Source organism: Salvelinus namaycush, chromosome 33 (genome assembly GCF_016432855.1).
Source record: "Salvelinus namaycush isolate Seneca chromosome 33, SaNama_1.0, whole genome shotgun sequence".
Taxonomy (NCBI): Eukaryota; Metazoa; Chordata; class Actinopteri; order Salmoniformes; family Salmonidae; genus Salvelinus; species Salvelinus namaycush.
Window position 1 is genome coordinate 33,557,050 of NC_052339.1, and position 18,998 is coordinate 33,576,047.

The 18,998-nt window shown below is 44.0% G+C and overlaps 1 protein-coding gene across 3 annotated transcripts; it reads right to left on the minus strand.

Annotated features, from left to right (window-relative positions):
* Positions 1-1,332: 1,332 nt before the first annotated feature.
* On the minus strand, positions 1,333-18,914 carry LOC120027725 (ATP-dependent zinc metalloprotease YME1L1-like). 3 transcript variants are annotated; one of them, XR_005473335.1, is made up of 19 exons: positions 18,737-18,914; positions 17,710-17,844; positions 16,517-16,715; positions 16,285-16,386; positions 15,900-16,006; positions 15,338-15,491; positions 14,644-14,751; positions 14,073-14,246; positions 13,294-13,446; positions 12,181-12,313; positions 11,986-12,048; positions 11,260-11,372; positions 10,783-10,938; positions 9,743-9,894; positions 9,210-9,336; positions 7,991-8,064; positions 6,014-6,100; positions 5,200-5,344; positions 2,738-2,849 (listed from the first exon to the last, which is right to left on the minus strand). XR_005473335.1 is itself a non-coding variant. In XM_038972717.1 (18 exons), exons 1-18 carry the CDS (start codon positions 18,767-18,769, stop codon positions 2,706-2,708), a joined length of 2,190 nt encoding a protein of 729 aa, XP_038828645.1. In that variant the 5' UTR covers positions 18,770-18,914; the 3' UTR covers positions 1,333-2,705. The 3 variants fall into 3 exon arrangements, 2 of the variants coding, with proteins under 2 accessions (XP_038828645.1, XP_038828644.1); XM_038972717.1 differs by lacking the exon at positions 5,200-5,344 and having other exon boundaries at positions 1,333-2,849; positions 14,668-14,751; XM_038972716.1 differs by lacking the exon at positions 5,200-5,344 and having other exon boundaries at positions 1,333-2,849.
* Positions 18,915-18,998: the final 84 nt, after the last annotated feature.

Sequence of the window (18,998 nt, forward strand, 5' to 3'; positions counted from 1 at the left end):
AAATTGTCAAGCCCCTCACCTAAAACAAAAGAACCTTCCAGAAATTGTCAAGCCCCTCACCACCCAAAACAATAGTGAAAAATCCAGTATCACTCTGTCTTTTGGGAACTTTAGACAAACACAATGAATCAACTCCTTATTTGGTCCATTCTTACCTCCTGGGAAATTGCATCCTATCCCAACTATGGCAATGTCATCTTCGGTATCATCCATATTTACTTCTCATTACAACAGTACTTCTTTGAGAAGTCAAATAATTTGACCTTGAGAACAGTCTTTCATGTGTTTTATCTCCTATCCAAAGAAATTGTGTTGAATATAAGTCCCTCAAAGTTGTCAAAAGCAAAACATTTTTTTTTTTTACTTGAAGCTGAACCATTCTTGTTGGAGCTCAGTGACTTTGTCCTCTTGCCTTGTTTATTCTACCCCTGATTCTCTTTAGAAACCAGATAACATCTCACTGATCACAGTGAGCTGTATCAAGACAAAGATCCCAACAATAGTAGAGATCCCAACAATAGATTGAGTTGTTATAGAAGCATTTGTCCTGCTCTTCAATTATGGTCGTTTGAAACAGAAGTCACTAATTGCAGGCTTCAGTTGAAATTAGTTTTTGTTAAAAGGTGCTTGTTTTAAAGAAGACACAATGGATGATTATGTTCTCTCTTCTGTGTCCCTTTTTAAAATTCGACATGTCTTCTTTCAGTGATCGTTTTCCTGAAACCTATCCAGCTTAACCAGGTAAAAATGGATGTGGTGACAAGAACAGTTTCATCATTGTGTATAGAATATCAGACTAATTGCATCTGAGGGGAAAAGAGAGCCAGGCTTTTCACTTAAGTGGAACCAACACTAAGCTGACTACAGACAGGAGGTCATGATAGACATCCAGTGTTTCCTGTGATTGTGATCTTTTATTGTTTTGCTAAATTACCCTCAGTCTCAGGTCGGTGCTTCCAACATCAGGTTGTTAAAAGGTCCAAGAATAGCAAGACGATGCAGTCACACGGCGTATCTGCGTGTGCAAGGGTGCGCGTCACTCCGCTGCAACGTGATCGCTGCAGGACCAAAAACAGCAGAGAAGTTTAGCATTGTTGTTGCAGAAGACGGACTGGTATTGTGTTTGCTGACTCTACCTTGAAAAAAGGTCATATACGCTTGAGCTGAAACCCACAGTGTTAACAATCCTGCTAACCTTAATGAAATTGCCTAATTTTTTATATATATATATATATATATATATATATATAAAAAAAAAAAACGCACATCGTCAGTAGCGCAGTGCACCGTCTCACGACCAGAGACCAAAGTCAATCTCAAAAAAGAAAAGCATGATTTTAGAATAATTTTTATTTGAGCTTCCACAAGATCCACTTCCAATGAGAAACGGATGAAAGTACAGCTCCTCTCACATTTAATTTATATAATGGATGGGCTCAGACACGAGGGCCTAAAATAGCTAAAGATGGCAAGTCCGGCACACGTTGGGTAAATAAATAAAATTACAACATAAAATGTGTATATTGACCTGCATACAGTGAATGCAGATGAATTCCTTCACAACTCAGATGATGAATCATATATGGTACAAAACACTGATACAGCCATTTTGTATAGGTATATTAAAAGTTGTATGGTTTTAATGATAAACCCATATTTTATGGTCGGTGTTTCTATCACTAATATTCCGCTCAGTGAAAAGGCTATAGGCCAAGTAGGATCAGATCTGCAACCAATTGTTTTCCCTCATAACTTTGATAGCATATCAAATACACGATGAGGTTTTCATGCACAAAATTGCTAAAGAAAAACAATTGTGCAATAAAAGATCCTATTGGCTGAGGACTATAGGGGGGTTCACATGCTGCTGAAACTGTCGTTTCAAGTTTCACTTGAACGACCCTCCAAGTCGTAATTACCGAAGACATTTAACCACTGGCCTTTCCCCTTTTCAACCAAAAGTTAACAATAAATACATTTGACAATTACAAACTTATCAATGTGGATAATGTAGCTAGTTTGACCATATTGGCCATGTTTAGCAAGCTAGCTAACTTAATTATTAGCTAGCTTCTTATTGGTTCAAGAATTGGTCCGACTTCAAAAGCACATATCGGATTTACAACCTCCCACTTTCCCAGGAGCACTTTAATGCAGCACTTTCTTGATCAATACTGTATACAAACTTTTCAAGGGGGAAAACTTGAGGGGGGGGGGCGACGACAATGGCAATATCAAAAAACTAAAATCCTGGCATTGAAAGGGCATTTTGAGCTCAAGGTGTTGAAATGAACCTTGCTGTGGGCTTTTGTCGCCTTGACAAAGCTGCCGTACGGGAACGCCTGCCCAACATGAATGGTTCAGACAGAGGAGTCAATGTCCAGAGGGATGAAACAAGGTGCGATTATGAGTAAGTCAGTCATTTACATTGAAGGGGAAGAAACCTATAAAAGCCTCTAAAGGCCACTCCATTGTACATCTTCAAATTTACATAATTCAGATAATATGTCTTATAGGGTTGGGGTCAAATCCATTTTAATTCAGGAAGTACACTGAAATTCGAATTCCTATTATCTTCAATGCTTTTTCCATTGAGGAATATTTTGAAAAGGAATTTGGTTTACTTTCTGAATGGACTAGAATTGAAATGGATTTGACTCCAGCCCTGATGTCTAACTGTCTCTGACTAGGCTTCTCTCAGCGAGTCATCTAGGGTCCAGGGCCTTGCCCTCTAGGACCAGCTTGATCTCTTTGGCGTCAAGAGTTTCGTACGTTAGCAGAGCCTCGGCCAGCGTCTTGTGCTCATCACTGTAGGTCTTCAAGAGGTTTTTGGCTCGCTCATACGAGTCCTGGATAGGAGAGAGAGAGAGAATGAATGTCAAAGAAAAACAGAATGTAATCTTTAACTAGGAAAGTCAGTTAAGAACTAATTCTTATTTATAATGACGGCCTACACTGGCCAAACCTGGACGACGCTGGGCCAATTGTGCACCACCCTAAGGGACTCTCAATCACGGTCAGTTGTGAAACAGCCTGGAATCGAACTAGGGTGTCTGTAGTGACGCCTCAAGCACTGAGAAGCAGTGCCTTAGACCGCTGCACCAGGGTGTCTGTAGTGACGCCTCAAGCACTGAGAAGCAGTGCCTCAGACCGCTGCACCAGGGTGTCTGTAGTGACGCCTCAAGCACTGAGAAGCAGTGCCTTAGACCGCTGCACCAGGGTGTCTGTAGTGACGCCTCAAGCACTGAGAAGCAGTGCCTCAGACCGCTGCACCAGGGTGTCTGTAGTGACGCCTCAAGCACTGAGAAGCAGTGCCTTAGACCGCTGCACCAGGGTGTCTGTAGTGACACCTCAAGCACTGAGAAGCAGTGCCTCAGACCGCTGCACCAGGGTCTGTAGTGACGCCTCAAGCACTGAGAAGCAGTGCCTCAGACCGCTGCACCAGGGTGTCTGTAGTGACGCCTCAAGCACTGAGAAGCAGTGCCTCAGACCGCTGCACCACTCGGGAGCCCCGGATTATTATTACACTTCCGTTTTCATAAGAGTGAATATTGAAGAAACTACTATTTAGAAAGTTGAATGGTTATTGGTTGGTTATTGGTTGGTTAATACGAAAATTAACTATACTGAACAAAAATATAAACACAACATGTAAAGTGTTTGTCCTATGTTGAAATAAAAAAAGATCCCAGAAATGTTCCATACTGTGACGGCCCTGAATTTTTCTGAACGTCTCAGTGCTTCTCCTTCTAATAGGGCGCTTCCCCTTTAATTCCCCATTAAATAGTGCTTCTCCTTCTAATAGGGCGCTTCCCCTTTAATTCCCCATTAAATAGTGCTTCTCCTTCTAATAGGGCGCTTCCCCTTTAATTCCCCATTAAATAGCCAGCATCAGCTGCGCAAAGGTGAAGTTGTGATTGAGACATGAACGAGGATGTGTGCTACCCTCAGTTCATGAAGCTTCGCTATTCCGTTTGTTTTGTTGCCTTAAAGCGAGTTTACCCAGGATTGGATCCACTCTGTGCGTCTGTGGACTACACCTCTCCGTTGTTCAAAGTGGCCTTTTCTCCGCTGGGGATATGTTGGCGGATTGGATTGTATGACTGACCACAACTTTTTGTACACGGTATTTCATTTGTTTTGGGGTGATGTATACTGTGATTTATGTAGTTGTGAGGCCGTATTAGTCTTTGATACGCTTTATAGTTGTGTTGTAAAATAAGTGTTAATTTTGAGTGTATGAATATGCTGGGTTTACGCTACGGACAAACGTTGCGTGACTAAGGTCACTGGAGTCCCGGAATTTATTTACCGGGCTGGACTCTTTTTATGCCCGAGGTACAGGACATTTCTAAATGAACAAGAGCGCATTATTTGATACATTGTTGTGTGTGTGTGTGTGTGTGTGTGATCATTTATGTTGTTAATACAACCACGCAAAAGAATACACTTGTTTGAAGTTCTTTCCAATGTTTTAAGGGGTTTATGAAAAGTATATTTCCATCCTGACTTTTACATAAGTCCTTTGTATTGGTGTGACTTGACGGACCAGATGGGACTCATTCCCTCCCAAACCAAAAGGAGAAACCAATGTTTTCTCTGGTAGGCACAACCTACCTGGCACCCCTATAAAATAACCTCTACAATACGCACAAAAAGCTTATCTCTCTCGAAGATGCTGTGCACGAATTTGTTTATATCCTTGTTAGTGAGCATTTCTCCTTTGCCAAGATAATCCATTCACATGACAGGTGTGGCATATCAAGAAGCTGATTAAACAGCATGATTATTACACAGGTGCACCTTGTGCTGGGGATAACAAAAGGCCACTAAAGTGTGAAGTTGTGTCACACAACACAATGCCACAGATGTCTCATGTTGAGGGAGCGTGCAATTGGCACGCTGACTGCAGGAATGTCTACCAGAGCTGTTGCCATATAATATCTCTACCATAACCCGCCTCCAACGTCATTTTAAAGAGTTTGGCAGTACGTCCAACCGGCTTCACAACCGCAGACCACATGTAACCACGTGAACCCAGTACCACCTGAGATCAGCCACCCGGACAACTTATGAAACTGTGGGTTTGCAAAAAAATATATATATTCTGCACAAACTGTCAGAAACAGTCTCAGGGAAGCTCATCTGCATGTTAGTCGTCCTCACCAGGGTCTTGACCAAACTGCAGCAAATGCTCACCTTCGATGGCCACTGGCATGCTGGAGAAGTGTGCTCCTCACGGTTGAATCACAGTTCCAACTTTACCGGGCAGACCGTGTATATGGCGTCGTGTGGGCGAGCGGTTTGGTGATGTCAACGTTGTGAACAGAGCGCCCTAAGGTGGCTGTGGGGTTATGGTATGGACAGGCATAAGCTACGGACAACGAACACAATTGCATTTCATCGATGGCAATTTGAATGCACAGAGATACCGTGACCAGATCATAAGGCCAATTGTCGTGTCATTCATCCACTGCCATCACCTCATGTTTCAGGATGATAATGCACAGCCCCATGTCGCAAGGATCTGTACACAATTCCTGGAATTTGAACATATCCCAGTTCTTCCATGGCCTGCATACTCACCTGACATGTCACCCATTGAGCATGTTTGGGATGCTCTGGATCAATGTGTTCCAGTTCACGCCAATATCCAGCAACTTCGCACAGCCATTGAAGAGGAGTGGGACAACATTCCACAATCAACAGCCTGATCAACTCTATGTGAAGGAGATGTATCTCTGGATGAGTCAAATGGTCACACCAGATACTGACTGGTTTTCTGATCCACACCCCTACCTTTTTATTTTTTAAGGTATCTGTGACCAACAGATGCATATCTGTATTCCCAATTGTGAAATCCATCAAGTAGGGCTCAATTCATTTAAATTGAGTGATTTCCTTATGAACTGTAACTCGAAAATCTTAGAAATTGTTGCGTTTATATTTTTGTTTAGTGTAGATAGGATTTGACATAAAAAAAGTGCAGTGGGAGAAGGTTTGGGAAGCTTACCTTGAGCAGGACCCTGACTTCCTGTTCGATGGCAGCCTGCGTCTCAGGGCTCTGTTTGGTCACTTCAGCATAGGTCATGACACCAAGCTGAAAAAATAAGGTTTAGTCTCAGGGTTAGGGGCACAGTCTCAGGGTTAGGGGCACAGTCTCAGAGTTAGGGGCACAGTCTCAGAGTTAGGGGCACAGCAACAGTCTCAGAGTTAGGGGCACAGCAGACCACTTATGCATCAGCTACTCCTAGGCTCTGCGATAGACTAGCGTCCTGTCCAGGGAGTGTACTTGTACATCAAGCTTCCTCACGCTACAGAAACAGGAGATAGACTAGCGTCCTGTCCAGGGAGTGTACTTGTACATCAAGCTTCCTCACGCTACAGAAACAGGAGATAGGTTCCTGCTCCTGTAGGTTCCTGCTCCTGTGAGCCATTCCGGCACGCACAAGCCAAGGCTTCTTCCTTATAGTAATGAACAGGGTAAGGCCGCATGGGTTGCCAGGTCTGTGGCACAGTAAATCAGTCACTAATTTCAGGGTTGGCAGGTTAAGTAAACGGTTGGATCAAAATAGTCAGAGAGCTGGAGGACATTGATGAGGTTACCAAAAAATATACATATATCCCTCTAATCAAATAGCTCCTCCGTATGCGTTTCAAAATTACATTTGGCCCAATAATTTTTTTAAACTAGGCACGTCAGTTAAGAAGAAATTCTTATTAACAATGACGTTCTAGGAACAGTGGGTTAACTGCCTTGTTCAGGGGCAGAAGGACAAATTTTTACCTTGTTTACTGACCCAACGCTCTAACCACTAGGCTACCTGCCACCCCAAAATTGGGCTGTCTTATGTGTACATGATAGGTTCCGTGGTTGCCATGGCACTGCGAGGAAGCCTTGGCAGAGTGCTCCTGTACATTTATGAATATTTTGTTTTATGCGTTTATTGTATTTATTTGGTAACTTCTTACTGAGCTAAAATATCCGGTGTCTTGACCCAAAGTTGCTGGACTAATGGCAAGTTAAAAATAATAATAATTCTGTCTAGATAGCTATGCTAGCTGGCTCTGCATCATTTGAACGATGCATCTCAATAACCCACACAGCACCGGGCGGCTTCTACAGTGCTTTTTTGTGGTTCCACCCGCCCCGGTTTTAGGAACGTGATGAGGGGGTGCCAGGGTTTGAGGGGATACAGCTCGCCTCATAGGGTGACTATACCAGACTACTACTACTGACGTGTGGTGGGCTTCCAGGCGCTGAGCTTAGCCTACACCCGCCAAAGCAACACCCAGGTGGGTGTAACACTTTCAGGAGTCCATGATCCAGCCAACCTACGGAGGAGGAGGAGGAGGATACGGCGAAGGTGTCTGATGAAGAGCTTCGGATCAGTCTATCCGCCTGACGCTTCTCCCTCCCTGTACCATCGACATTCAGCCAACACCAGCTATCAGCTGTGGGGGACCATCGCATAAGTCAAGACTTGCCAATGCCAGAACCCTACTTTTGTTTTTAAAGCGTCGGAGATTCTCTTTGTAAAGAAAAGCACTACATAAAATGCATCTATTATTATTATTCTAAGAGCCTCAGTAGACTACGGTCTGTACATACTACGGCCTGTAGATACTACGGCCTGTAGATACTACGGCCTGTACATACTACGGCCTGTAGATATGAGGTGAGTAGCAGAGTAAATCTCTCAGGGTTGAGTCGGAACAAAGTCTAGAATGTGTCGGCACATGTACAACATGGCTGAGAGATCCCTCCAATCACGTGCAATGCCTGAGAATGGCATTACTGCACAAAGGCAACGCTGCCTTCTAAATTTATGGATACGGCCTTTGAGGAATAAGCCTTTGGTGAAATGAAATGCATTTAGACCATCTAAAATGCAGACTACTAGAAGAAGAAAAAAAACGCAGTTAGGAGAGATGTGTGTAGACTCATCTTCAATCTACCATTTTATGTGCACGAGGTATAATCTCTTACCTTGTCACTCATTCCGAACCTGGTCACCATCATCTTGGCTATTCTAGTCGCCCCGTCAAAGTCGCTTGACGCTCCTGGAAAACAGAGCCGCCACAATACAGACTAAGGCTGAGGGATGGAGAAACCGCAATACAAGAGTAAGGCTGAGGGCTGGAGAAACCGCAATACAAGAGTAAGGCTGAGGGCTGGAGAAACCGCAATACAAGAGTAAGGCTGAGGGCTGGAGAAACCGCAATACAAGAGTACGGCTGAGGGCTGGAGAAACCACAATACAAGAGTACGGCTGAGGGCTGGAGAAACCACAATACAAGAGTACGGCTGAGGGCTGGAGAAACCGCAATACAAGAGTACGGCTGAGGGATGGAGAAACCACAATACAAGAGTAAGGCTGAGGGCTGGAGACACCGCAATACAAGAGTAAGGCTGAGGGATGGAGAAACCACAATACAAGAGTAAGGCTGAGGGATGGAGAAACCACAATACAAGAGTAAAGCTGAGGGATGGAGAAACCACAATACAAGAGTAAGGCTGAGGGCTGGAGAAACCGCAATACAAGAGTAAGGCTGAGGGCTGGAGAAACCGCAATACAAGAGTAAGGCTGAGGGCTGGAGAAACCGCAATACAAGAGTAAGGCTGAGGGCTGGAGAAACCACAATACAAGAGTAAGGCTGAGGGCTGGAGAAACCACAATACAAGACTAAGGCTGAGGGATGGAGAAACCGCAATACAAGAGTAAGGCTGAGGGCTGGAGAAACTGCAATACAAGACTAAGGCTGAGGGATGGAGACACCGCAATACAAGAGTACGGCTGAGGGATGGAGAAACCGCAATACAAGAGTAAGGCTGAGGGATGGAGAAACCGCAATACAAGAGTAAGGCTGAGGGATGGAGAAACCGCAATACAAGAGTAAGGCTGAGGGATGGGGCTGGAGAACTGTAACCACTCAAATTCATAGACAGCGCTAAGGATGCATCCCCGTTATCCAAATAGTTAAGGCTATTCAGTGTTTGTTCACAATTGTATTGTTTACAAACAACGGAGTAACTCAAGGTTATTTTGGGTTCTGCCTGGGTACGACAGTTAAACTAAGCTCATTTAGAAGTTATATTCTTCAAGAATCAACTGATTATACATTCATTTAGAAGTCCCCCAAAAATAATGTAGCAATATGCTCTATATCTAAAGCCCAACCGATCTAGGGCCCCCCCCCCCCCTCACCAGTCGTGATGTAATCGTCGCCAAAGATGAGTTCCTCGGCCACACGGCCTCCCATACTGACGTCCATCTGGGCCAGGAGCTGAGCACGAGTCTCGCTCCAGCGGTCATCATCTGGGAGCATGGACACCTAAACAGACAGGAAAGACTAGCCTTCGAGAACATCCATCTTAGGTAAACCATCACATAATAGTAGTTCTCTGTTACTCCTGAACTGTTTTAAGGCAAGCCCCCTGGAGCTGCCAACATCCAAACCGAGGCCCACTTCTTTCAGGAAGTCCAGGGCAACAGCACTAAGGGGCGGGGGGGGGGGTAAAGTAATGGCAGAAGGGACAATGCACCTATTCTGCAAGGTATTTTACTATATAATGGAACACATTTAGCGTCGCAATGCAAAACGTGGATGAAATGTGACAAACTATGACATTGCTAAATCAGAGATGTCATGTCAAAGCAAGTGGGATGATTAGATGGTAATATACCATGGCTTCAAACACTTCTTGCCCAATCAAAACGCAATGCTCAGTACTACTCACATGGCCAAGAGTGGGCCCTCTGGGCATGATGGTTGCCTTGTTGATGGGCATGGCGTCTTTGGTGTAATACGCCACAATGGCGTGGCCTGACTCGTGATAGGCTGTGATTTGCTTGTTCCTCTTATCAATGTCCACACTCCTGCGCTCAGGACCTTCAGTATACAGAGAGACAAGAGTACCCACTTTGAAGAATTAAAAAAACACTTTATCATTCATATTAGTGTAGTACAGATTTTACTGCAATACGTTTTATTGGGAATTCCAACCTGAAAGATAGAACCACCAACTCCTGGGAAAATATCTGTCTTAGAGAATGAGAGGGATCCTGACCAGACAGGCGTTCTAACAGTCTACATTAGAATGTCTCTTAACCAGAGACTCGTTGTCATTCAGCTCTCTCACATGGCAGGTTGAGTGTGAGTGTGATAGACAGATAAAGGACCAGCCAAAAGTTGACACGTACTCATTCCAGGGATTTACTTTATTTTGTACTATTTTCTAAATTGTAGAATAATAGTGAAGACATCAAGAGGAGTGACTATGTATGATGTGTCAAACTGAAATTGTATATAAGGAGATCGCAAAGTCTGGGACCGGCAGTTGCTCCGCGGACCAGCTCGGCTTGTTACTTTTTAATAAAGCCTATTCTGAACTCACAAGCTCCAGTGTCGAAGAGATATTATTAAGAAGTATTTCCACAACAATGACAGCTGTGCACACTCTTGTCATTCTCTCAACCAGCTTCATGAGGTAGTCACCTGGAATGCATTTCAATTAACAGGTGTGCCTTGTTAAAAGTACATTTTAATTAATAGAAAATAGTAAAAATAAAGAAATGAGTAGGTGTGTCCAAACGTTTGACTGGTACTGTATAATGTTAATGGCACATCAAAGGCCTCTGCACTGGTTACATTTGTGTTGCTTCTTAATGGGTCCTGCTAGCACAAACATCTCTCTGAAGGAAGGTTCATATATATATATATCAGATGTTAACACGAGTGTTGCGAAGTGTGTGTGTGTGTGTATGTATATGCACCCACCCATAAGGATCTTGTCCTTAGAGAACTCCAGTTCCTTCATGGTGACCTGGTCGAGGCCATCCACCGCTGCCTTCAGGGCCGCCTGGTTCACCAGGTTCTCCAGCTCCGCCCCCGTGAAGCCCACCGTCCCCCTGGCAATGATCGCCGCGTTCACGTCTGAACACACAACCAGCAGGGACAAAAGGAGAATGTTGTCAGTCCAAAACAGTGGGCTCTTTCATGCAGCGAATTTGTGTGTGTGTGTGTGTGAGGGGTAGCCGTGACACCTAGTGATCAGAACCTCTCGACGAGACGGCTAGGTTTAACGTCGCTATGATAAATTAGTCAGCTGATATACTGTCTAAGCCAGGAGTTTTCAAACATCTCCTCGGGGACCCGAGATAGTTCAGGGCTACAACAACATTGTGAAACGTCTCGGGGGGGTCCTCAAGGAGAGATCTGAAAGCCACTGATCTAAGCAACTGATTTGAAACCTACTAGGATCCACTTTGATCTTCTGCAGGTACCAGTTGAGGATCTCCGTACGTCCTTTCACGTCCGGACGAGGGACGGTCACTTGCATGTCAAACCTCCCCGGACGTACCAGGGCACTAAAAAAAGACAGAAGAGCAATGGGCTAATGATCCAGAGAGCAATGGGCTAATGATCCAGAGAGCTGACATGTTGTATACAATTCAAAACAAAGTACATGCTCCAATCTCAATTGTGTCAATAACAAATGCATTCTTTATTTACCTTTAGCCTTGTGATTCTACAAAGAATTTAAAAGCTTCTCCATCAATGGAGCAAAATTAAGAGCGGTTCTATTTACGACCTCTTTCTAAATGGATTTGTTCCATTTATACAGCTTTTTGCTGGTCCTATAGCCAGCTCTCAAGAATAACTTTCTTAGGGCGACTTTTCCAGTAATCTCACTGAGGACATCTTTCATATCGAGGAGGGTCATGGCAAAAAAGGCAGAATCAGTTCTCTGGGCACATGGGAAGAGTAGTTCCCGCTGTGCAATTTGTTCCAATTAACCACCCAGCCTTATTCCAATGTGAACCACATTTCAAGTGTGATTTTGCAACTCGGAGCTGAAATCCAGCGGTCTGAAACTTTAAGACTAGACAGCCAACCAGCCAGGTCCTGACAAAGGGACCAAGCCTACTGGTTTGGTGAAAAGCCTACAGAAACACCTGTTACTATCCACTGTAAACATACTTATCCAAAGCCTCAGCAAAGTTTGTAGCGCCAATAACGATGACCCCTTCGTTTGGTTTGAACCTGTGGAGTATCATCACATTGAATGAGGAAAATGCAAGCCTTGTGATATGTATCAGGTAAACATACAAAAATTATTCAGGCTTAATTCTCTGACACAATAGCTATATACAGTATATTCTGAGTTGTTCTTACCCGTCCATCTCTGCCAGTAGCTGGTTGATGGTCTGTCTGGAGTAGGGGTGCATGGGAGACTCAATCCTCTTTCCTCCCACGCTGTCAAGCTCATCAATGAAGACAACACAAGGTGCGTTGGCTTTCGCCTCTTCTGCAGACCAAACAGAAAGAGATTTAGGCTGTGTCCCTCCTTTCCTCCGCGTCATGGACACTGATCAAGAACTACTTGATTAGTTGAAAGCCATATTGTGAAATGACTGTGATGCAGAGGGGTTACTGTTTTATTTAACTTGGTCTGTATTCCATCAGGGACCACGCTGGAAACGAATCGAATCACTAATGCTGGAAACGAATGGAATCACTAACGTTGGAAACGAATGGAATCACTAACGTTGGAAACGAATGGAATCACTAACGTTGGAAACTAATGGAATCACTAACGTTGGAAACAAATCGAATCACTTTAACACTGGAAACAAATCGAATCACTAACGTTGGAAACAAATCGAATCACTAACGTTGGAAACAAATCGAATCACTAACGTTGGAAACAAATCGAATCACTAACGTTGGAAACAAATGGAATCACTAACGTTGGAAACAAATGGAATCACTAACGTTGGAAACGAATGGAATCACTAACGCTGGAAACGAATGGAATCACTAACGCTGGAAACGAATGGAATCACTAACGTTGGAAACGAATGGAATCACTAACGTTGGAAACGAATGGAATCACTAACGTTGGAAACGAATGGAATCACTAACGTTGGAAACGAATGGAATCACTAACGTTGGAAACGAATGGAATCACTAACGTTGGAAACGAATGGAATCACTAACGTTGGAAACGAATGGAATCACTAACGTTGGAAACGAATGGAATCACTAACGTTGGAAACGAATGGAATCACTAACGTTGGAAACGAATCGAATCACTAACGTTGGAAACGAATCGAATCACGTTAAGTTGTTATCCCCTGGGTTGTACTCCGTGTATCTTTTCCCCCAATAAATCAATCGAACCTATCAGGTCCTTACACCAATCAGCTATCATGAGTGACAGGGTGAAGGTTGGTCAGTCAGTGTACTGATAACAGTACACAGCCATAGATCTCCTCTGGGACTTACTGAAGAGGTTCCTGATGCGGCTAGCTCCGACACCCACAAACATCTCGTCAAACTCGGATCCCGATGCGTAGAAGAAGGGGACGTCGGCCTCCCCGGCTACAGCCCGAGCCAGGAGAGTCTTTCCTGTGCCTGGGGGGCCAATCAGGAGGATGCCTGACAGAACCAGAGGCCACAAAAAAGTGCAACATATGAACACATTGAAAGAAAGAAAACGTAATGGCACTGTGTAAAGGGATCACACAGAAAGATAAGACACATAAGTAGTAAGGAAGTAGCTTTGGCTTGAGGACATCCCTGCTCAGCTCATAAGTAGCCTTGTGGACATATCTGCTTTCTGTAGTGTGAGGCAGATTAATATACAAATACACCACCCGGACAGGACTGTAGTATCATCGTAAGGCCTTAACCCCAATCTATCTCCTGTTTCTGTAGTGTGAGGCAGCTTAATGTACAAATACACCCCCTGGACAGGACTGTAGTCTCATCGTAAGGCCTTACACCCAATCTATCACCTGTTTCTGTAGTGTGAGGCAGCTTAATGTACAAATACACCCCCTGGACAGGACTGTAGTCTCATCGTAAGGCCTTACCCCCAATCTATCTCCTTAATACAGAGTGCCAAGTAGACACACATTGGGTCCCATTTTTACAGTCTTTGGTATGACTGAGCCGGGGATCGAACTCCCAACCTCAGGGCGGAAGCTTAACCAAAAAGGCCACTGAGTTAGTAGGAGATAAGCGAATGTCTACAGAGTATTCTTTACAGAAAGACATCGTACCTTTAGGGAGCTTCCCTCCCAGCACGGTGAACTTCTGGGGGTTTCTGAGGAATTCCACCACGTCCTGCAGTTCATTCTTGGCCTCCTCTACCCCCTTGACGTGCTCAAACGTGACGCTCTTCACCTGGACCGGGTCCACTTGTGAGTCCAGGCCTGACGTGGTGCGGAACCTCACTGTTCAGTGCAAACCCATGACAAGTCAATCAGACCACTGACAGACACCACCTGGGAATCTCCAATAGGCCTCTACTTATCATAGAAACTATGCTAGAATAACATTTGCCCCATGAACTACTGATTTTGTTAATACCACTTTCCTCATCCACTCAATATATATTCAAATATCCATTTACTATTCAATCATTCATTGTTAAATGACCAAAGGTGGAGTTTCTAATAAATACTATCATGGACCAGCGCCTGGGCAGCTAGGGGACCGGGCAGCTGGCTGATAATTGATCATAAAGCATGATCAGTGGAACAGCAGCCAATTCAACAATTGCTCTTGATGAAAAAGCACAATCACAATGCCGTGATTCATACAAGCGTAAGAATTCAATAGAACACAAACCAGCATCAGAAAAGGACCCTTTACCCGAAAGAAACGGGCTTCTTGACAGGCCATAGATTCCCACAACGAGGAGGACCAATAGAATCAGCCTGGTCCTCCTTAGTGAGTCTGTCAATGGAAGATAGAAATATATAAATTAGTTACTGAAACAAGAGATTAAGTTCAACTCAGCAGTGCCACCTTGTGAACACTTGGTGGAACTGCTAGTGGTGGCCATGGGCTTAGTGCTTCACTGTAACTGGCAGTCATGATTGACTTCAAGGAGGAGCAAATCTGTTACGAGCTGGGGCAGGGTTTAAAATATCAGTCTTCACATTTAAAAAATGTTTCTCAATGATGACTAACACCGTTCCTTTAAAGATAGTGCAACATTTTGGGGGCGGCAGGTAGCCTAGTGGTTAGAGCGTTGGCCTAGTAACCAAAAGGTTGCAGGATCAAATCCCCGACAAGGTAAAAATCCCCGACCTGACAAGGTAAAAATCTGTAATTCTGCCCCTGAACAAGGCAGTGTCCCCCGTAAGCCGTCATTGTAAATAAGAATGTTCTGTACTGACTTGTCTAGTTAAATAAAAGTTAAATACATTTATTGTGTATTATTTTTATTTTTTTAAATGTTGCTTCCTGTTAGTCACTCTAGGAAGGGAATATGCTGAGTGATTAAGATGCCATATATGAAGAAAGTTGTGTGACTTGCCGTGTGTCCTCTGAGTGAAGGCCTGGGACCTCATGAAGCCCTCAGTGAAACCAGACTTGAAGGCATCTTGTTGGTCACCTTGCAGGTTCTTCTGCTTTAACACGTGATCCAGACTCTCTGCCTCTGGGGACTTGTCAGGTCTCATGAGGAGAACCTGTGACGGAGGGGTTGTGGGGGTGAAATAATGGGAGAGAGCGCATAATGTATGTGTGTCAGCGGGTGAGAGAAAGAGAGGGAGGAGAAAGCAAGAGGTTGAACATGAAAATTAGATGAATGGGCCTAGCCAGAGTGGTTACAAAACATTTAAACAGCCCTTCCCACATGAGGGGGGCCAAAAAACAAAACAGTGTGTGAGAAATCACCACTATACTATAAAGAACAAGAGAAAAAGGGTTTGGGTCACAATTTTACAACACGTGCCAATCTTCACATTGAAGGGGAAATTCTGGTAAACTTCAGGACAACAAAACAGATCCAGTGGGTTCATTGACTGCATGCCTGTCTGTCCTAGAAGGGGATTTGTGGACTATGTGACTGGTTGCATAGTGTAACACTTGCTGACCTTCATGAACGCTGAAGTGTAACCCTCTGGTTCTGCCAGCCCCTGGTAACCAGACTCCACGCGTCTGCTCTTCCTCAGAGTCTTGAAGCCTCGGTTCTGGACCCTTACTGAAGAAGAAGCAGAAGGGAGGGGGTCGCCAAATATAATACTATTCATTTTACTATGTTATGTCATAGGGGGAAAATATGATGACTTGTGAGTGGGCGTATTTGATTCGCCCGGGTGCCGGTGGAGATTTCACTTTAGGACCAATGAAATTCTCTCAAATAGTTGATTATTTTACCATGGTGAATTGCCTATCTTCACTTGAGGGTCACTGGGCACATTCCACAGATGAGGACCACAGATGACACTAATGCAAAATAAACCAGGTGTGGTTCCTTACCAGGCCAGTATTGGAGCTCTGAACAGATGGCATGTAGAGGACTCTGGTTTGGTCTGTGGAACATTGGCGAGCCAAAAACACCCAACCTTCCGTTTGACAACCCTATAGAAACAAATGCACAAGTCAACTGAAGACTATCACAAATACGCACATGCGTGGTATCATTTTACTACAAATATACACCCTGCAACAAAAACACAGTTTCATCAGATAAAAACAACTAGGTCCTCACCATGTTTGTTTTGGAAGAAAGAGTCCGTAGAGACGTGGGACGTCCTCCATCTTGAAGCAGCTGGGCCCTCCTCTGAGCCCAGTGAGGGCAGTAACCTGTTCACCAGCTCATCCAGCTGACCCACCCTCAGGTCTGCTAGACCCAGGTCCTGGAGGTTCACAGTGGACTGACCCACTCTGTGTTCTGCTAGACCCAGGTCCTGGAGGTTCACAGTGGGAACAGGAAGTCAGTATGAAGGACACATCAACTGTAATAATGAGCAAGCGTTGGCCATGAACAGATCTGGGACCAGGCTAACTCACGACCATAGGGGTTTCCCCTAGTGGGGGTTGCTGACCAGTCTAGTTTAGCTAAGATTGCCGTACAATCATTTAATAATTATTGGAGAAAAAAAAAATTAAGAGAAAAGTGGTCAAATGTAGCATTGCAGTGTGAGTTTGGCTAGCTATGCAAGTCAGGCTTAGTATGAAATGATGTGCTGCTGCTGCTGCATTTGTAAGGGAATTTACAACTTATCTTTCATTATCTTGTAGGAGCCCAAACATCTGCAAATACATTTGACTCCAGTGGCCATGATCTCTAGCCAATTGATGAGCAATAACAACAACACATACACATTGGAGAGCTGCGAGTGACAATACATACCTGCAATAATGTAATTTATGCTCAGTGTCTATGGCACATGATATTGCTGTGTTTAGACAACAACACTCTCCCTAACCACAACAAAGACATATCTGCTTGGGGAGCTGTGCCTAGTCCGGTAGAGCTGGTGGCCCTGCACACAACAGGATTCCCATAATTCCAATGTTATATGTGAGTCAGTACAAAGTCGCACTGGGGCTCCTGAGGATAGTGGAGGGGGTGGAGCCAGTTGATGCAAGCTATAGCTCTAAAAAGGTAGACACAGCTTGTGTACATTGAGGGTTGTCCAGTCTGAGGGAGAACTGCAGTGTTGTGTCAGGAATAAGCCTAGGCTATGAGAAGAGGAATCCATGATGACAAATGTACCACCTATGATTGCCATTAAGTAGGCTAATCTTACAGGGGAGAGAGTCTAACGGGACTGACCAGGATCCCATTGACCGCCAGACTAGCCTAAATCTAAAACTTGACCTGTACCTTAAACCGAACCAATTTGAAGATGAAATATGGGTTTGCATGTAAGCCACATCCCCTTAGTGTTATCTTACCTCTGTGAGCAACAGGTCCTGCTCTGATGTGACATATGTCTGCAGGCTCTGGACAGAAGCTGTGGCTGTGGAGCTGGCTGAGTTCTTCAGGGAATGGAGGGCATTGATGAGTTGGCCAATGAGTTGACTCGTTACCTAAGAAGAGTCAAGAGGCAACAGAGATGGACAAAGTGGAAATACATGACATGCATGATTTGTGTAATGTTGGCATATATTGTTCTGATAAACAAAATTGCAGGAGGGATAATGATTGCCTGGGTCTAGATGACCAGCCTACGATATTTCTTTCACTGCGTAATTTACAGCAGATTTGTGAGGCACCAGGGCTAGGGCACTGATGAGGGAAGGTAATTTGAGTTCAACTTGTAAATATCTTCTAATGAGATCAAAGGCATTACAAGTCCCTGCCAGATAGTTACTGGTGTGAAGAGTTGCCAAGTTGCATCTAACGTTATGTACACAGGCCAGATTTGACATTGGGGGGACATTAATTTCTCCTGTTACAATTTAAAAACAGCCGTCCTCATGCCATTGATTGACAGTATTCATTGGTATTGTCATTCACAGGCAGGTGTAAATCAAGCAATACTTTTATCGCGATAGCTCGATTATGTAACTGACTGATATGGTATGGCATAACCAATTCGTCAACTAGTTTGGTTAGTTAACCTAATTTATAACTAGCTAGCTTCAAATGTACTTTACAACTGTCAAAAATATCGCTGTGGCGTTAGTATGAACAGACAGCTAACGTTAGGACATACTGAGATTGAGAACTGCGTAACGTCACCTACAGTAACTAACGTTAGTTAACGTTAGCTAAATAAGCTTGATAACAAGAACTAGCAAACAATATTTATGGCGAGATAAAATACATAACTTTAAACAGCTAGTTAGTTACATGTGTTGTCTCGTATATCTAACGTTAATTAGCCAGCACTTTCGAGTAGCTAGGTTACATCAGTCACCTAGATAGCTAATTAGCCAGCTATCCTATCCTGGCTTAGTGTCAACTGCCTTTACTTACCTGTGGCTGGAACGTCGCCGAGAATGAAAACATGATCACAGCAACTTGAGGGTTAGTATGTGAAGACAGACCCTCAATGTTACTGATTATACCAACTCCTCCTGGACACAGTCCTTTTGTTTTTCTCTTGTTACTAAACTGTTACTTTCATGAAAATGGCTTCTTCATGAGAGGTCAACATCAACGTGACTTCTGGAAGAAATTACTACCGGTTTGAACACGATTATTTTCTTCGCTACACTTATCTAGCTACTTCTCCAAT